Genomic DNA, 18414 nt, shown 5'->3' on the forward strand with positions numbered 1-18414 from the left:
TCTCTAACTCTATCTCTAACTCTATCTCTATCTCTAACTCTATCTCTAACTCTAACTCTATCTCTACTCTAACTCTATCTCTCTCTATCTCTAACTCTATCTCTAATCTCTAATCTCTAACTCTATCTCTACTCTACTCTACTCTCTATCTCTAACTCTATCTCTAACTCTATCTCTAACTCTATCTCTAACTCTATCTCTAACTCTAACTCTATCTCTAACTCTATAACTCTAACTCTATCTCTAATCTCTATCTCTAAACTCTATCTCTAATCTCTATCTCTAACTCTATCTCTAACTCTAATCTCTAACTCTAACTCTAATCTCTAACTCTATCTCTCAACTCTACTCTCTCTAACTCTAATCTCTAACTCTATCTCTAACTCTATCTCTAACTCTATATCTCTAACTCTATCTCTAACTCTAATCTCTAACTCTATCTCTCTAACTCTATCTCTAACTCTACTCTCTCTAATCTCTAACTCTATCTCTAATCTCTATCTCTAAACTCTCTATCTCTAACTCTATCTCTAACTCTATCTCTAACTCTATCTCTAACTCTATCTCTAACTCTATCTCTAACTCTATCTCTAACTCTACTCTCTCTAACTCTATCTCTAACTCTATCTCTAACTCTATCTCTAACTCTATCTCTAACTCTATCTCTAACTCTATCTCTAACTCTATCTCTAACTCTAACTCTCTCTATCTCTAATCTCTAACTCTATCTCTAACTCTATCTCTAACTCTATCTCTAACTCTATCTCTAACTCTATCTCTATCTCTATCTCTAACTCTATCTCTAACTCTATCTCTATCTCTATCTCTAACTCTATCTCTAACTCTATCTCTAACTCTATCTCTAACTCTAACTCTATCTCTAACTCTGTCTCTAACTCTGTCTCTAACTCTATCTCTAACTCTATCTCTAACTCTATCTCTAACTCTATCTCTAATCTCTAACTCTATCTCTAACTCTATCTCTAACTCTATCTCTAACTCTATCTCTAATCTCTAACTCTCTCTCTCTAATCTCTAACTCTATCTCTAACTCTGTCTCTAACTCTATCTCTAACTCTAATCTCTAACTCTATCTCTAACTCTGTCTCTATCTCTAACTCTAATCTAACTCTCTCTAACTCTATCTCTAACTCTCTCTCTACTCTAACTCTATCTCTAACTCTATCTCTAACTCTAACTCTATCTCTAACTCTACTCTATCTCTAACTCTATCTCTAATCTCTAACTCTCTCTAACTCTATCTCTAACTCTATCTCTAACTCTATCTCTAACTCTAACTCTCTCTAACTATATCTCTAACTCTATCTCTAACTCTATCTCTAACTCTATCTCTAACTCTATCTCTAACTCTATCTCTAACTCTATCTCTAACTCTATCTCTAACTCTATCTCTAACTCTATCTCTAACTCTATCTCTAACTCTATCTCTATCTCTAACTCTATCTCTAACTCTATCTCTAACTCTATCTCTAACTCTATCTCTAATCTCTAACTCTATCTCTAACTCTTCTCTATCTCTAACTCTAATCTCTAATCTCTAACTCTATCTCTAACTCTAACTCTATCTCTAACTCTATCTCTAACTCTGTCTCTAACTCTATCTCTAACTCTATCTCTAACTCTATCTCTAACTCTATCTCTAATCTCTAACTCTATCTCTAACTCTATCTCTAACTCTATCTCTAACTCTATCTCTAACTCTATCTCTAACTCTAATCTCTAACTCTATCTCTAACTCTAACTCTATCTCTAACTCTATCTCTATCTCTAACTCTATCTCTAACTCTATCTCTAACTCTAACTCTATCTCTAACTCTATCTCTATCTCTAACTCTCTATCTCTAACTCTATCTCTCTCTAACTCTATCTCTAACTCTATCTCTAACTCTATCTCTAACTCTATCTCTAACTCTAACTCTAATCTCTAACTCTATCTCTAACTCTACTCTATCTCTAACTCTATCTCTAACTCTATCTCTAACTCTATCTCTACTCTATCTCTAACTCTATCTCTAACTCTACTCTAACTCTATCTCTAACTCTATCTCTCTCTATCTCTAACTCTAACTCTAATCTCTAACTCTAATCTCTAACTCTATCTCTAACTCTATCTCTCTCTAACTCTAACTCTATCTCTAACTCTATCTCTAATCTCTAACTCTAACTCTATCTCTAATCTCTATAACTCTATCTCTAACTCTAACTCTATCTCTAACTCTATCTCTAACTCTATCTCTAACTCTATCTCTAACTCTATCTCTAACTCTAATCTCTAACTCTATCTCTAACTCTATCTCTAATCTCTAACTCTATCTCTAACTCTATCTCTAACTCTATCTCTAACTCTATCTCTAACTCTATCTCTAACTCTATCTCTAACTCTATCTCTAACTCTATCTCTAACTCTATCTCTCTATCTCTAACTCTATCTCTAACTCTATCTCTAACTCTAACTCTATCTCTAACTCTACTCTATCTCTAAACTCTAATCTCTAACTCTATCTCTAACTCTATCTCTAACTCTATCTCTCTATCTCTAATCTCTATCTCTAACTCTAACTCTCTATCTCTAACTCTCTATCTCTAACTCTATCTCTAACTCTATCTCTAACTCTATCTCTAACTCTAATCTCTAATCTCTAACTCTTCTCTAATCTCTACTCTCTAACTCTATTCTCTAATCTCTACTCTCTCTATCTACTCTCTAACTCATCTCTAACTCTAACTCTTCTCTAACTCTAATCTCTAACTCTATCTCTAACTCTATCTAACTCTATCTCTAACTCTCTAACTCTCTAACTCTATCTAACTCTATCTCTACTCTATCTCTCTCTCTATCTCTAACTCTATCTCTAAACTCTAACTCTCTAATCTCTAACTCTATCTCTAACTCTCTCTCTCTATCTCTAACTCTATCTCTAACTCTATCTCTAAACTCTATCTCTAACTCTATCTCTAACTCTCTCTCTCTCTAACTCTATCTCTAACTCTATCTCTACTCTATCTCTAACTACTCTCTCTACTCTATCTCTAACTCTATCTCTAACTCTGCTCTAACTCTATCTCTAACTCTATCTCTAATCTCTAACTCTATCTCTAACTCTATCTCTATCTCTAACTCTATCTCTAACTCTGTCTAACTCTAATCTCTAACTCTACTCTCTCTAACTCTACTCTATCTCTAACTCTATCTCTAATCTCTAACTCTATCTCTAACTCTATCTCTAACTCTATCTCTAACTCTATCTCTAACTCTATCTCTAACTCTATCTCTAACTCTATCTCTAACTCTATCTCTAACTCTATCTCTAACTCTATCCAAAATGTCTCCAAACTTCCAAACTCTCACTGATCTCAAATCTCCATCAAACACCCACATTTTGAATGAAGCCTGAGGTTTATTTCGCTGTCAAAACTCGCGGCAAAACCTGAACCACTTCCTGAATCAGTCACATGGTGCAGCTCCTCCCCTAAACGAATCAAGCCTCGATACGAAACGTCACATCACTAATAGAAATAAAGACGTACTTACTGGTCTAGACCTGGTCCAGTCCAGGTTTAGTCCAGGTCTAGTCCTGGTTTAGACCTGGTTTAGTCCTGGTCTTGTCCTGGTTTAGTCCTGGTCCAGTCCAGGTTTAATCCTGGTCCAGTCCAGGTTTAGTCCAGGTTTAGTCCAGGTTTAGTCCTGGTCTAGTCCTGGTTTAGTCCTGGTCCAGTCCTGGTTTAGTCCTGGTCCAGTCCAGGTTTAGTCCTGGTCTAGTCCTGGTCTAGTCCTGGTTTAGTCCTGGTTTAGACCTGGTTTAGTCCTGGTCCAGTCCAGGTTTAGTCCTGGTCCAGTCCAGGTTTAGTCCTGGTCCAGTCCTGGTCTAGTCCAGGTTTAGTCCTGGTCTAGTCCTGGTTTAGTCCTGGTTTAGTCCTGGTAGTCCTGGTTTAGTCCTGGTCCAGTCCTGGTTTAGTCCTGGTCCAGTCCAGGTTTAATCCTGGTCCAGTCCAGGTTTAGTCCTGGTCTAGTCCTGGTCCAGTCCTGGTTTAGTCCTGGTCCAGTCCTGGTTTAGTCCTGGTCCAGTCCAGGTTTAGTCCTGGTCTAGTCCTGGTCTAGTCCTGGTTTAGTCCTGGTTTAGACCTGGTTTAGTCCTGGTCCAGTCCAGGTTTAGTCCTGGTCCAGTCCTGGTCTAGTCCTGGTCTAGTCCTGGTCCAGTCCTGGTTTAGTCCTGGTCCAGTCCTGGTTTAGTCCTGGTCCAGTCCAGGTTTAGTCCTGGTCTAGTCCTGGTCTAGTCCTGGTTTAGTCCTGGTTTAGTCCTGGTTTAGTCCTGGTCCAGTCCAGGTTTAGTCCTGGTCCAGTCCAGGTTTAGTCCTGGTCCAGTCCTGGTCTAGTCCTGGTCTAGTCCTGGTCTAGTCCTGGTCTAGTCCTGGTTTAGACCTGGTTTAGTCCTGGTCCAGTCCAGGTTTAGTCCTGGTCCAGTCCAGGTTTAGTCCTGGTCCAGTCCTGGTCTAGTCCTGGTCTAGTCCTGGTCTAGTCCTGGTTTAGTCCTGGTCCAGTCCAGGTTTAGTCCTGGTCCAGTCCAGGTTTAGTCCTGGTCTAGTCCTGGTCTAGTCCTGGTTTAGACCTGGTTTAGTCCTGGTCCAGTCCAGGTTTAGTCCTGGTCCAGTCCAGGTTTAGTCCTGGTCTAGTCCTGGGTTAGACCTGGTTTAACGGTGTGTTTTTGTCCTCAGATGGAGTCTTGCGTCTCGTCCCTCGTGTCTCTTCTGTCTCCGGGTCTGGCTGTAGGACCGTCTCTGTCCTGTGGGGGCGCTCTCGGGCTCTGGTGGGTGGGGCTTCCTCTGGAGGCGGGCTCTGAGCTGCCGAGTGGGCGGGACTTACCGCAGGACCTGACCAATCAGACGGTGAGACTGAAAACTGTGGTTAAATCAGGTTTGGTGTTGTGGGACTGGAGCAGGACTGTGGACCTTTAGTCCTTTAGACTTTTCAGAGACCAACAGATTTAATGAGTGTATTTTTTGGACCATGAGTCGCTCCGGAGTCTGAGCCGAATAAAACAAAAAATATTTAGAAGAATAAAAAATAAAGGGAGAGAGACAAAAACACAACAAAGCCGCATTTTTTGGATGAAATTTATTTTATAAAATCAGAGAGCAGGAGAATCTGTGTGTCGTTTGTTTATTTTTCAAAATAAATCCAAAAATAAGAAAATGAAAAAAATCAACAGTTTTCTTCATTATGAAAATGAAAAAACAGATAATGATTCTTTTTTTCAGTTTTCAAGTTTGTGTTTAAATGAAAAATGGAAAAAAAACAGATAACGACCGTTTCCCGTTAAGTGACTTCAGTGACTGTGATGCCGAACTGAACCAGGACTGAGCCCGGGACCGGGACTAGAGTGGGACCAGACCGGGACCAGAGCAGGGCCTCAGCTTCGAGCTCCGGCCTGGTCCCGGTCTGGTCTTGGTCTGATCCCGGTGGGGTCTCAGTCTCGGTCTGGTCTTGGTCTGGTCTCGGTCCCTCTCTGGTCAAGGTCTGGTCCCAGTCCGGTACCAGACCTGGATCAGTCCTGGTTCAGTCCGACATCACAGTCACTGAAGTCACTTAACGGGAAACGGTCGTTATCTGTTTTTTTCCATTTTTCATTTAAACATAAAATCGAAAACTGAAAAATCGAATCATTATCTGTTTTTACATTTTGGTTTTGGAGACAAATCATGAAAAAAAAATTTTGTTTTTTCATTTTCTTATTTTTGGTTTTATATTGAAAACAAATGAACGACACACAGATTCAGGAGCAGATATTTCCTGTGTAAAGTCGAGTTGTAGTAAAAACAACAGAAGAGAAGAACAGACGTGAACGTCACAGAAACATAAACAACAGAAGAAGTTGAACAAACTCTCCATCTCACTCCAGATCTAAAACAGAACTAAACCAGGATTTAACCAGGTCTGAACCAGCACTAAAACAGGTCTAAAACCAGGACTAAACCAGGTCTAAAACCAGGTCTAAACCAGGACTAAACCAGGACTAAACCAGGTCTAAACCAGGTCTAAAAACCAGGACTAAACCAGGACTAAACCAGGTCTAAAACCAGGACTAAACCAGGACTAAACCAGGTCTAAACCAGGACTAAACCAGGTCTAAACCAGGTCTAAACCAGGACTAAACCAGGACTAAACCAGGACTAAACCAGGTCTAAACCAGGTCTAAACCAGGACTAAACCAGGATCTAAAACCAGGTCTAAACCAGGACTAAAACCAGGTCTAAACCAGGTCTAAACCAGGACTAAACCAGGACTAAACCAGGTCTAAACCAGGATTAAACCGGGTCTAAACCAGGTCTAAACCAGGACTAAACCAGGTCTAAACCAGGACTAAACCAGGACTAAACCAGGACTAAACCAGGTCTAAACCAGGTCTAAACAGGTCTAAACCAGGTCTAAACCAGGACTAAACCAGGACTAAACCAGGATTAAACCAGGTCTAAACCAGGTCTAAACCAGGTCTAAACCAGGTCTAAACCAGGACTAAAACCAGGACTAAACCAGGACTAAACCCAGGACTAAACCAGGTCTAAAACCAGGATTAAACCAGGTCTAAAACCAGGACCAAACCAGATCTAAACCAGATCTAAACCAGGTCTAAACCAGGTCTAAACCAGGACTAAACCAGGACTAAACCAGGACTAAACCAGGACTAAACCAGGACTAAACCAGGACTAAACCAGGACTAAACCAGGACTAAACCAGGATCTAAACCAGGACTAAACCAGGACTAAACCAGGACTAAACCAGGTCTAAACCAGGACTAAACCAGGACTAAACCAGGTCTAAACCAGGACTAAACCAGGACTAAAACCAGGACTAAAACCAGGTCTAAAACCAGGACTAAACCAGGACTAAACCAGGACTAAACCAGGACTAAACCAGGTCTAAACCAGATCTAAACCAGATCTAAACCAGATCTAAACCAGGTCTAAACCAGGACTAAAACCAGGACTAAACCAGGACCAGGACTAAACCAGGACTAAACCAGGTCTAAACCAGGTCTAAACCAGGTCTAAACCAGGACTAAAACCAGGACTAAACCAGGACTAAAGACTAAACCAGGTCTAAAACCAGGACTAAACCAGGTCTAAAATCAGGACTAATCCAGGTCTAAACCAGGACTAAACCAGGACTAAAACCAGGATAAACCAGGACTAAAACCAGGACTAAAAACCAGGTCTAAAACCAGGTCTAAAACCAGGACTAAAACTAAACCAGGACTAAACCAGGAGGTCTAAACCAGGTCTAAACCAGGTCTAAACCAGGACTAAACCAACTAAACCAGGACTAAAACCAGGACTAAAACCAGGTCTAAAACCAGGTCTAAAATCAGGACTAATCCAGGACTAATCCAGGTCTAAACCAGGACTAAACCAGGACTAAACCAGACTAAACCAGACTAAAACCAGGACTAAAACCAGGACTAAAACCAGGACTAAACCAGGTCTAAAAACCAGGTCTAAAACCAGGTCTAAACCAGGACTAAAACCAGGTCTAAAATCCAGGTCTAAAATCAGGACTAATCCAGGTCTAAACCAGGACTAAACCAGGACTAAAACCAGGACTAAAACCAGGTCTAAAACCAGGTCTAAAATCAGGACTAAACCAGGTCTAAACCAGGTCTAAACCAGATCTAAAGCAGATCTAAACCAGGTCTAAATCAGGTGTAACTCGGCCTCGACCTCCGGAGGTAAACGTTGCGTCTCTTCTTCTTCTGCGTCGCTGTCGTCAGACTCGGCGTCAGTTCCAGTTAGAATTTTTCGGGTCTTTCTGAATCTCGACAGGATGGTTTCGGTGTCACTGAAGTCCAGACTTTGTCCGTCCATCCAGCGACTTCAGGAAAGTTTCATGGTGCATCCTCCACAAGTCACAAGTTTCTCTCTCCAAACTTTCTTTCTGCTGCTCCATTTCAGTTTTCAGATGCAGATTTCACGATTCGCAGTTTGTAAATCTGCAGAATCTGATTTTGTTTTTGGGGCGTTTGTGTTCAGTCTCTCAGTCTTTGTCTTTATAAGTTTAAAGTTTAAATGTTAAATTGTTCAGTGATGCAGAAGTCCTGGTTTAGTCCTGGTTTAGTCCTGGTTTAGTCCTGGTTTAGTCCTGGTTTAGTCCTGGTTTAGTCCTGGTTTTAGTCCTGGTTTTAGTCCTGGTTTAGACCTGGTTTAGTCCTGGTTTAGATCTGGTTTAGTCCTGGTTTAGTCCTGGTTTAGTCCTGGTTTAGTCCTGGTTTAGTCCTGATTTAGTCCTGGTTTTAGGCCTGGTTTAGATCTGGTTTAGTCCTGGTTTAGACCTGGTTTAGACCTGGTTTAGTCCTGGTTTAGTCCTGGTTTAGATCTGGTTTAGTCCTGGTTTAGTCCTGGTTTAGACCTGGTTTAGACCTGGTTTAGATCTGGTTTAGATCTGGTTTAGATCTGGTTTGGTCCTGGTTTAGTCCTGGTTTTAGGCCTGGTTTAGTCCTGGTTTAGTCCTGGTTTAGACCTGGTTTAGTCCTGGTTTAGATCTGGTTTAGATCTGGTTTAGATCTGGTTTGGTCCTGGTTTAGTCCTGGTTTTAGGCCTGGTTTAGTCCTGGTTTAGTCCTGGTTTAGACCTGGTTTAGATCTGGTTTAGATCTGGTTTAGATCTGGTTTGGTCCTGGTTTAGTCCTGGTTTTAGGCCTGGTTTAGTCCTGGTTTAGTCCTGGTTTTAGTTCTGGTTCAGTCCTGGTTTAGTTCTGGTTTAGTCCTGGTTTAGTCCTGGTTTAGTCCTGGTTTAGTCCTGGGTTAGTTCTGGTTTAGTCCTGGTTTAGTTCTGGTTTAGTCCTGGTTTAGTCCTGGTTTAGTTCTGGTTTAGTCCTGGTTTAGTCTGGTTTAGTTCTGGTTAGTCCTGGTTTAGTCCTGGTTTAGTCCTGGTTTAGTTCTGGTTCAGTCCTGGTTTAGTCCTGGTTTAGTTCTGGTTTAGTTCTGGTTTAGTCCTGGTTTAGACCTGGTTTAGTCCTGGTTTAGATCTGGTTTAGATCTGGTTTAGATCTGGTTTGGTCCTGGTTTAGTCCTGGTTTTAGGCCTGGTTTAGTCCTGGTTTAGTCCTGGTTTAGTCCTGGTTTAGATCTGGTTTAGATCTGGTTTAGATCTGGTTTGGTCCTGGTTTAGTCCTGGTTTTAGGCCTGGTTTAGTTCTGGTTTAGTCCTGGTTTAGACCTGGTTTAGATCTGGTTTAGATCTGGTTTAGATCTGGTTTGGTCCTGGTTTAGTCCTGGTTTTAGGCCTGGTTTAGTCCTGGTTTAGTCCTGGTTTAGTTCTGGTTCAGTCCTGGTTTAGTTCTGGTTCAGTCCTGGTTTAGTCCTGGTTTAGTCCTGGTTTAGTCCTGGTTTAGTTCTGGTTCAGTTCTGGTTTAGTTCTGGTTTAGTCCTGGTTTAGTCTGGTTTAGTTCTGGTTCAGTCCTGGTTTAGTCCTGGTTTAGTCCTGGTTTAGTTCTGGTTTAGTCCTGGTTTAGTCCTGGTTTAGTCCTGGTTTAGTCCTGGTTTAGTTCTGGTTTAGTCTGGTTTAGTTCTGGTTCAGTCCTGGTTTAGTCCTGGTTTAGTTCTGGTTTAGTTCTGGTTCAGTCCTGGTTTAGTCCTGGTTTAGTTCTGGTTTAGTTCTGGTTTAGTCCTGGTTTAGTCCTGGTTTAGTTCTGGTTTAGTCCTGGTTTAGTTCTGGTTAGTCCTGGTTTAGTCCTGGTTTAGTTCTGGTTCCTGGTTAGTCCTGGTTTAGTCCTGGTTTAGTTCTGGTTTAGTCCTGGTTTAGTTCTGGTTCAGTCCTGGTTTAGTCCTGGTTTAGTCTGGTTCAGTCCTGGTTTAGTTCTGGTTTAGTCCTGGTTTAGTTCTGGTTTAGTTCTGGTTTAGTCCTGGTTTAGTCCTGGTGCAGTTCTGGTTTAGTCCTGGTGCAGTTCTGTTCTTGTCCACTCGGTGTCGCTGTTGTTTTTCTTTTTGGAGCTGTTTTATTTCCAGGTTTGGAATAGAAATTTATTTATGGGCAAAATAGAGAAATAAAAAGTTAGTATGAACTTTTTAAGACCAAAATGACGAGGCTCACAAATCTGTGTGTCGTTCGTTCATTTGTTTTTCAATATAAAACCAAAAATAAAACGAAAAGAACAGCAGTTTTCTTCATTATTTGTCTCCAAAACCAAAATAAAAAAACATAACGATTCATTTTTTCAGTTTCCGATTTTGTGTTTAAATGAAAAATGGAAAAAACTAATAATGACCGTTTCCCGTTTATGTGACTTCAGTGACTGTGATGTCGGACTGAACCAGGACTGATCCAGGTCCAGGACCAGACCGGGACCAGAGTGGACTCCGAGCTTTGACTCTGAGCCTCCGCAGGGTCTGAGCCTCAGCTTTGAGCTCCGGCCCTGCTGTGGGCTCTGAGCCTCCGGTCTGGTCCCGGTCTAGTCTCAGTCCCGGTCTCAGTCCCGGCCTGGTCCCAGTTTAGTCTCGGTCCCAGTCTAGTCTTGGTCTCAGTCCCGGCTTGGTCCCAGTCTAGTCTCAGGGTGTTTTCACACCGACAGTATTTGGTGCGCACCAAACGGTCCATTCGAACCAAAAGTGGTTAGTTCGGTTCGTTTGCGTTGGTGTGAAAGCGTCAATCGGACTCGGACCCGAACCAAATCAAGCGAACCGAGACCTCAAAAAAGAGGTGGTCTCGGTTCGCTTGAATCCGCACCAAATGACCAACTTTGGTGCGGTTCCTCTGGTGTGAACGCGAACCCGGGTCCAAACCATAGACACTATGGACAAACAGACTATTCCAAATGCATCATGGGGGGGACACGCGTCTCCTCTGCCTGAAATGACGCTGTACGACTCCAGCGCAGTAACAGATTGTTGTCCAGACGCAGAAGCGATTCATTTTCGAATTATTTTACCAACAATGGGCAATACAGAGAATGTAACACACGAAGATCAGAGCAAGAACCAGTGTGCGAACGTGTGGCTCCAGAGTGAGTCAAAATTGGGGGTGCGTCCCCCTGTTCAGGACCTACACACACAGAGACGACCCGGTGTTCCCCGTGATCACGCAGCAACCAACATTTGTTATTTTAGGCTTTAATTAACCAAATCATTTTATGGCAATAGGCAATCGCCCATTCAATTGATACAACTTAAAAAAGTCCCTGTTTTTAGCCTAGTGTGAGAAATACAGTCGGACTAGATCCAAACCAGAGTCCTGAACCAGTGGGGGCAGGTCCGGTTCAGTCCGGGCTCAGAGGAGCTGGAGCGGGGAGCCTCGACCTGAGGAAGCGCTTTCCCCGGGAAGAACCAAATGCGCGGAGGACGGACGCTCAGAACAACATATAACAAACCAAACTGGACTCACGCTTCTGTCCGGATGCTGCACCACCTCGGAACCAGCCGCGGTTCTTGAGCGCGGAGGACCAGAGCAGCGCCCGGACCTGTAGTCCACAGCACATTCTCGCTTTCCCCGCACGGAACCAGCGCGCAGACGACTGAACGTTCCCGCTCAGACCCAGTCATTGCGCACTGGTCTTGCTCGCCACCGTTTGGAACCAGCATATGGAGGATGGAGCCTCCGGACCATCTGACCAACGCTTGTAGGACGACAGAAGACCAAGGACCAGACCCCAGCCCCGTCCTGAGGAGCTGTTGGCTGCTGCTGTTACCCGAACTCTGAGGCTGATGTGCGGTGAGTTTGTACAAAGTTCTACATGTTGCTGTTTTATGAGTTCATGGTGATTGAGATGAGGACGGCCCGCGGTATTAACAGGAACATCGGTGTTGATAACTGGAGTATCGCTGTTTTACCGGGGAAACAGAGACACGTCAATCGAACCACTTTTGGTTCGTTTGCCGGTGTGAACGCGGACACACTGGAGTGTATTTGCTACATAATAACAATTTTATTGCCTGGTGCGGACCAAATAATCGAACTAGCGGTGTGAAAACGACCTCAGTCTCGTCCCGGTCTGGTCTCAGTCTAGTCTCGGTCTCAGTCTAGTCTCGGTCTCAGTCCCGGTCTCGGTCTCAGTCTAGTCTTGGGTCCAGACTGGGTCTGAGAACAGGACCAGACCGGGACTGAGACCGGGACCAGACCAGGACTGAAAACGGTTTAGTTCTGACTCAGACTTGGTTCAGTCCGTACGCATCGCAAAAGTCCGACAGTCACTGAAGTCACGTAAACGGGAAACGACCGTTCTCTGTTTTTCATTTTGGTTTTGGAGACAAATAATGAAGAAAACTGTCTTTTTTTTTTTTTTTTCTGTTTTCTTATTTTTGGTTTTATTTTGAAAAACGAGTGAACGAACGACAAACAGATTGAGACGTTTTACGTAAAGCGCAGTTTGACCTCAGACTCTTCTCTGATTGGTTCTTCCACAGGAGACAGCGGCCAATCAGAACTCTCTGACGGCGGCGCCTCTTTTCCTGCGGTAAGTTTATTTAACTGTTTTGTCCGTTAAAGGTCCATCTCCTGCAAGCTGAACTGTTCAGATCTTTTACCGCCTCAGAGTGATGTGTGGCCTTGGATTTGTTGCTGAAGTGTTTTTTTAGATTGATTTGGCGTCTTTTTTTTTTTTTTACAAATCGCAGTGTATTTCTATCGTCCTCCCACATGACGACAAACTAAAACTGCTCCAACGACGACACAGCAGATTCACCTGAGAAAGTTTGTATTTGTCTGTGATGGTGAGTCTGAGTCTACGTTCAGACTGCAGGGCTTAACGCTCAATTCCGATTTTTTTGTGAAATCCGATGTTTTTTCGAGGTGGTTCACATTTCCAGTTAAATGTGACTTGTATGTGACTCCAGTGTGAACATTAAACGGTCCAAAAGTGTCCCACATGTGACACTGGAGACACGACGACGTCAACCGCAGCGAGCGTCTCTGTGTTTACACAAGTTGTCCAAACATGGACGCAGCATCGAGCACCTGGAGATTTTAAAGTTCCTCTCGTACCGGAGCCACAACATGAACAACTGACTTGTTTTAAGGAGGAGATTGAGAAGGAGAAGGACCAGGTTTTTGGTGGTGGTGTTTTGTGGGACAGAACGTTGAAAGGAACGTGTGGATGTGGAGACGGAGCCAAGAGTGGTGATGTGCTTCACTTCAGTGACATGGAGTTCATGGGTGGGTTTCACGTGACGTCACAGGGCGACGTTTGTCAGCACGCAAAATCAGACGGAGGGCAGGAAGTGAACTGACTGGAGGAAAATGCCGATGTGTTGTGTAGTTTACGGCTGTGCCAATCGTTCTAACCAAGAGAAGGAAAAGCCAATTTTTTTAAGAGTACCGAATATAGGGAAAAGCCGGCAGAACGGCGCCGTAAAAAGTGGATTACAAACCTGTTTGCGGTCGGGAGGAGCAGAATTCGCTAATGCTCGTGTCTGCAGTGAACACTTCGACAAAGGTTTGTTACAAAGATAAATTGTTTTTTTGTAGTTTACCTAAACATAAACGAATCATTAACGACTAACTGCTGACGACGTTTGTTGACATTAAATAGTTCAGATCGAGGTCACTGCCGATACACTGCAGTTTTTCCCATAACGTCTATACACATAAAATAAGAGAAAAACTCACCCCGGCCAAGACCAAACCATAATCATCATTTAGGCGTTTTGCACCGAGGTTGTGGACCCATCCACTGCCAAAAAAAGTTCTATGCCTCCAAACTTTTGTACACCTTCATCTGTTGTCTGGTGTAGAACGATGTCTGAAGAGCTAAATAGTTGGTGATCTCCTCTGCCTCGATTGTCGGCAAATCTTTTACTTCGGTTGAAAATTCTCTCATTTTCAATAAGATCAGGGTCACGCCCAATATATTTGTCGACTAACTGCTCGTACTTTTGCCTCGCTCCTGGCTCTAAATCCTGACAATAACAACTCTTCTCCGTATCTGTGTTCTCCAGAGCCGTGTTTGTTTGTCGTGTTTGTCTTCACTTCCTGCCCTCCACCTGAAATTCGCGCATCATCATGATCACGTGACTGAAACCCTCCTATTAACAATTTTCTCCTACTTCAGCGCAGAATAGTGACGTTTGTGTCTTGTTGATAACGTGTAGGTGGATGAATGCACTTTGACCGTTCACACTGAAGTCACATGTCAAAAGATCAGATATGTATCAGTTTCAGGAGCACATGTCCAAGTGTCCTGGGTCACATTTGAAAAAATCTGATCTGTGTGGTTCAGACTGACATTAAAAGATCAGATACAGAAACATAGAGACAAAAAATCAGATTTGGGTCACTTCAGGCTGCAGACTGAAGGCAGCCTAAATTATTTCTCATGTCGACAGAAGAACCAAGGCATGTGTAACGTAGCCAGTCCGTTACATGGGCCTAGGGCTAATTAAAAGGTGAGGAAATGAGAAACGGAAACAAAGGTTTAAAAATGTTTATTGAAAAATTGAATATATGCAGATTGTGAAGTTACCTGTAAAAGTAAAGGAAATAAGTAAAAGGAATAGTCGAGTTTGAGCTGATGTCATTGTTATTAAAAGCCGGCGTTGCTGCTGGGAAATATTTTGGTCGGAGGCAAGAAACACGGTAGCGTCAAACACAGTGTGTAACCTCGCGTATTTCTCCATGATAATGTTAAACTCCTGCTGCATTATCGGACGCACAAATAGAAGCACGGAAGAAGGAAAATGTCTTTTTCATATTCTGAGTGAAAAGAACCACTAACGGTGAATTAAACGACTTTCAAACATCCGCAGAGCAAACGTAGAAGATCCTAACAAACCGTGGACTCAACAAGTTCAACAACACATCCAGACTCTTGGAGGTTTTCATCTTTTCTGCTGTGAACGGCCCAGGAGTTTCCACCAAGTCATTGTGGATATCGCCCAAGTGAATATTTGTCCAGGTAGTTGGAGATTCTAACCAGAAATTTGGTTTGGTCCAGACTCTGTCGGGGTTGAAAAGGGTGATTTGTCGTCCGTCGATGTTTATGACCAATTTCTGGTCAAATGGTCTTGGGTCGTCTGCCGTTAGAGTGGATAAATAACCGGGATCAATACCCTTTACGTGTTTTCTCACTCCGTCCGTCATGTTGAATTAGTGTTTATTGCCGCCGACCAAAATAATTCCCAGCATGAAACGCACGCTTTGGTCAACAATGAAACTCGACTATAAAAGAAGCCAGCCTCACCTTGTTCAGGGAGAGGTGCTGTGTGAGCGCAGGTGACTGCCATGCCTGTATTTAACCTTTGTGACTTTTGTAAATATTTTTCTATTTTTGTCTGAAATAAATGCTCTGGGATCTGCACTATAAGTCGGCTCAACTTGACTCTGTTCCTCTAAAACTGCTGAGATTGCTATCCAGGAAACTACAGCGTGTGCAGTGTCTGGAGTTTATTTCACACACAAACAAAAAGGTCCACGAATATTTCACCGAAAACGCTTCGAGAACTACGGTTGTTTTAAAACTGGACTCACAACGAAGCAGAAGCGACACTTTGGAAAAGGATGTTGTTCCCACGATACCAGGGTCCAGCGATGGAGATCCTAGAGCTGTAAGTTTACCACCAGTAAACCGCTGAAGAGAACTAAAAACAACTGCAGCGTTTATTTTTGAAGATTATCCACATATCATTGCAATCTGCATCATCTCCTTGTTCTACCTGTTTGAGTTTGACAAACGTGACGTCGTCCTACGATATCACACTGATACTAACAACAGACTCAGGGCATCGTTTTGTTCTAGTGAGTCATCTTCAACGCTTCTGCACGAGAACAAAACGTCGATGACGCCTCAGTCACTACGACCTGATGTTTAGTGTCGCCCGTTCACATGACGACCTCCTCATCTGATCGAACATTATTATTACAGGATTCAAGTTTGTCCAGTTGTGCTTCTGTCTCCCCCTCCCTCCCTGAGACGGTGGAGGAAGGGCGGCTCACTCAGAGTCTACGTCACGTTTGGAGGGCGGAGCCTGTGCTTTCTCAGGACGGGCGGGGGGAGGAGCAATATTCGGACTTTCATAGTTCCTGGAAGATTTCAGAACTATTGTGTAATGGATGTTCCAAAACCCAAACTGTGCAGTAGATACAACGTGAAGAGAGTTATTTTGTGTGAGATCGGCTCTTTAAAAAAAATCCTGGACTGACCCGGCTGAACACACGAGTGTAGAACTTTAAGGGCGATAAAAGATGATTTAAACATCATCTAACAACTCAGTGCAGCTTTGTGAGTGTAAGAGGGAAAACTCCAGAAGAACATGTCCCATTTTGAACATGTCCCTGTTTCTGCTCGTTTTCCGCCCTCAGATTTGCCTGTCAGGCTCAGAGCCGCTCTCAGCAGAACCTCTCAGTCCAAACCCAGGACCAACGAGTCCGAACCACACGGACCGTCACACCCGGGACTGAACTACTGCTGCGACCCAACACAGACCCGGGTAAAACCAGGACTGAACCGGGACTGAACCAGGACTGAACTACTGCTGCGACCCAACACAGACCCGGGACTGGAACCGGGACTTGGACCGGGACTTGGACCGGGACTGGGACTGGGACCGGGACTGGGACCGGGACTGGGACCGGGACTTGGACCGGGACTGGGACCGGGACTGGGACCGGGACTGGGACGGGAAGGCAACCGGGATTGAACCGGGACTGGAACGGGGACTGGAACCGGGACTTGAACCGGGACTGGGACCGGGACGAAACTGGGACGGGAACCGGGATTTGAACTGGGACGGCAACCAGGACTGGAACCGGGACTGGAACCGGGACTGGAACCGGGACTTGAACCGGGACTTGAACCGGGACTGGAACCGGGACTGGAACCGGGACTAAAATCAGGACTAACTGAGACCAAACTGTAACTGAAGCATTTTTTTCTTTGACCTTGTGCACCTTAGCATTTTTGTATTAAAGGAACTGTCTGTAGGTGGCGCTCTTCTGCCACCGTCACACACTTTTTTAGCTGTTTTAAAGCAGACACCGCTCCGTAGACTTTACACGTAAACTCGATGCTCCTGACGCCACAGGCTGAACGCCGCATTACTATTTTAGAAATGTACGACAATCACATGTGATCAGAACCAATTAAAAGAAAATCTGTGGAATATTTGATCAGTTGAATAAAATCTACTGGGTTCACCAAGACTCTTCAGCTCCGTCCTAACGACGTCCATAAAACTCTAACAAAAAAATAAAATAAAAATCTGTTTTTCTCAAATAACTTTGAAAATAATCCATTTAGGGCCGATGAGAGTTGAATATAAATGTTGCTGTTGCATCTTTTGGAACCAAGTTTAAATCTTTGTCTTCATAACTTTCCAAGATATGATCATTTTGTAAAGATTTTGAGTGTTTTTTTCATAATTTTCCAAAATCCACAAAGTCCAAAGATAAAATGAGAAACATAAAGTTTGTTCGGATTCAGGAGGAGCAGTGTGGTTTTCGTCTTGGTCGTGGAACACTGGACCAGCTCTACACTCTCCATCGGTGCTCGAGGTTCATGGGAGTTTGCCCAACCAGTCCACATGTGTTTTGTGGATCTGGAGAAGGCATTCCACCGTGTCCCTCGTGGTGTCCTGTGGGGGGCGCTCTGGGAGTCTGGGGTCCGGTCCCTGTATGACCGGAGCAGGAGCTGTGTTCGCATTGCCGGCAGTAAGTCAGACCTGTTCCCAGTGCATGTTGGACTCCACCAGGGCTGCCCCTGTCACCGGTTCTGTTCATTGTATTTATGGACAGAATTTCTAGGTGCAGTCAGGGGCCGGAGGGGGTCCGGTTTGGGGACCACAGGATCATCTCTGCTGTTTGCGGATGATGTTGTCCTGTTGTCTTCATCGAACCAGGACCTGCAACGTGCACTGGGGCGGTTTGCAGCCGAGTGTGAAGCGGCTGGGATGAAGATCAGCTCCTCCAAATCCGAGGCCATGGTTCTCGACCGGAAAAAGGCGTCTGGCCCTCTCCGGGCGGGTGGAGAGTCCCTGCCTCAGGTGGAGGAGTTCAAGTATCTCGGGGTCTTGTTCACGAGTGAGGGGAGGACAGAACGTGAGATTGACAGGTGGATCGGTGCAGCGTCGGCAGTGATGCGGTCGCTGTATCGGACTGTTGTTGTGAAGAGGAGCTGAGCCAAAAGGCAAAGATCTCGATTTACCGGTCAGTCTTCGTTCCTACTCTCACCTATGGTCATGAGCTCTGGGTAGTGACCGAAAGGACAAGATCGCGGATACAAGCGCTCGAAATGAGTTTCCTCCGCAGGGTGGCTGGGCGTCTCCCTTAGAGATAGAGTGAGGAGCTCAGTCACACGGGAGGAGCTCGGAGTAGAGCCGCCGCTCCTCCACGTTGAGAGGAGCCAGTTGAGGCTCGGGCATCTGTTTCGGATGCCTCCTGGACGTCTCCCTCGGGAGGTGTTCTGGGCATGTCCCACTGGGAGG

The 18414-nt window shown here is 44.1% G+C and overlaps 1 protein-coding gene across 1 annotated transcript in view; it reads left to right on the plus strand.

The window, feature by feature from the left end:
- Positions 1-18414, plus strand: part of LOC110154041 (zinc finger protein 408-like) — a 46958-nt gene that overhangs the window by 2510 nt on the left and 26034 nt on the right. The window contains exons 2-4 of the mRNA XM_055154884.1: positions 4735-4905; positions 12406-12455; positions 16295-16422. Of these exons, the coding sequence (XP_055010859.1) occupies positions 4735-4905; positions 12406-12455; positions 16295-16422 (349 nt within the window). The remainder of the gene's footprint in view (positions 1-4734; positions 4906-12405; positions 12456-16294; positions 16423-18414) is intronic.

The sequence above is a fragment of the Boleophthalmus pectinirostris genome, unplaced genomic scaffold (genome assembly GCF_026225935.1).
Source record: "Boleophthalmus pectinirostris isolate CB_2022bp ecotype Guang Dong unplaced genomic scaffold, ASM2622593v1 HiC_scaffold_19, whole genome shotgun sequence".
Lineage (NCBI taxonomy): Eukaryota > Metazoa > Chordata > Actinopteri > Gobiiformes > Gobiidae > Boleophthalmus > Boleophthalmus pectinirostris.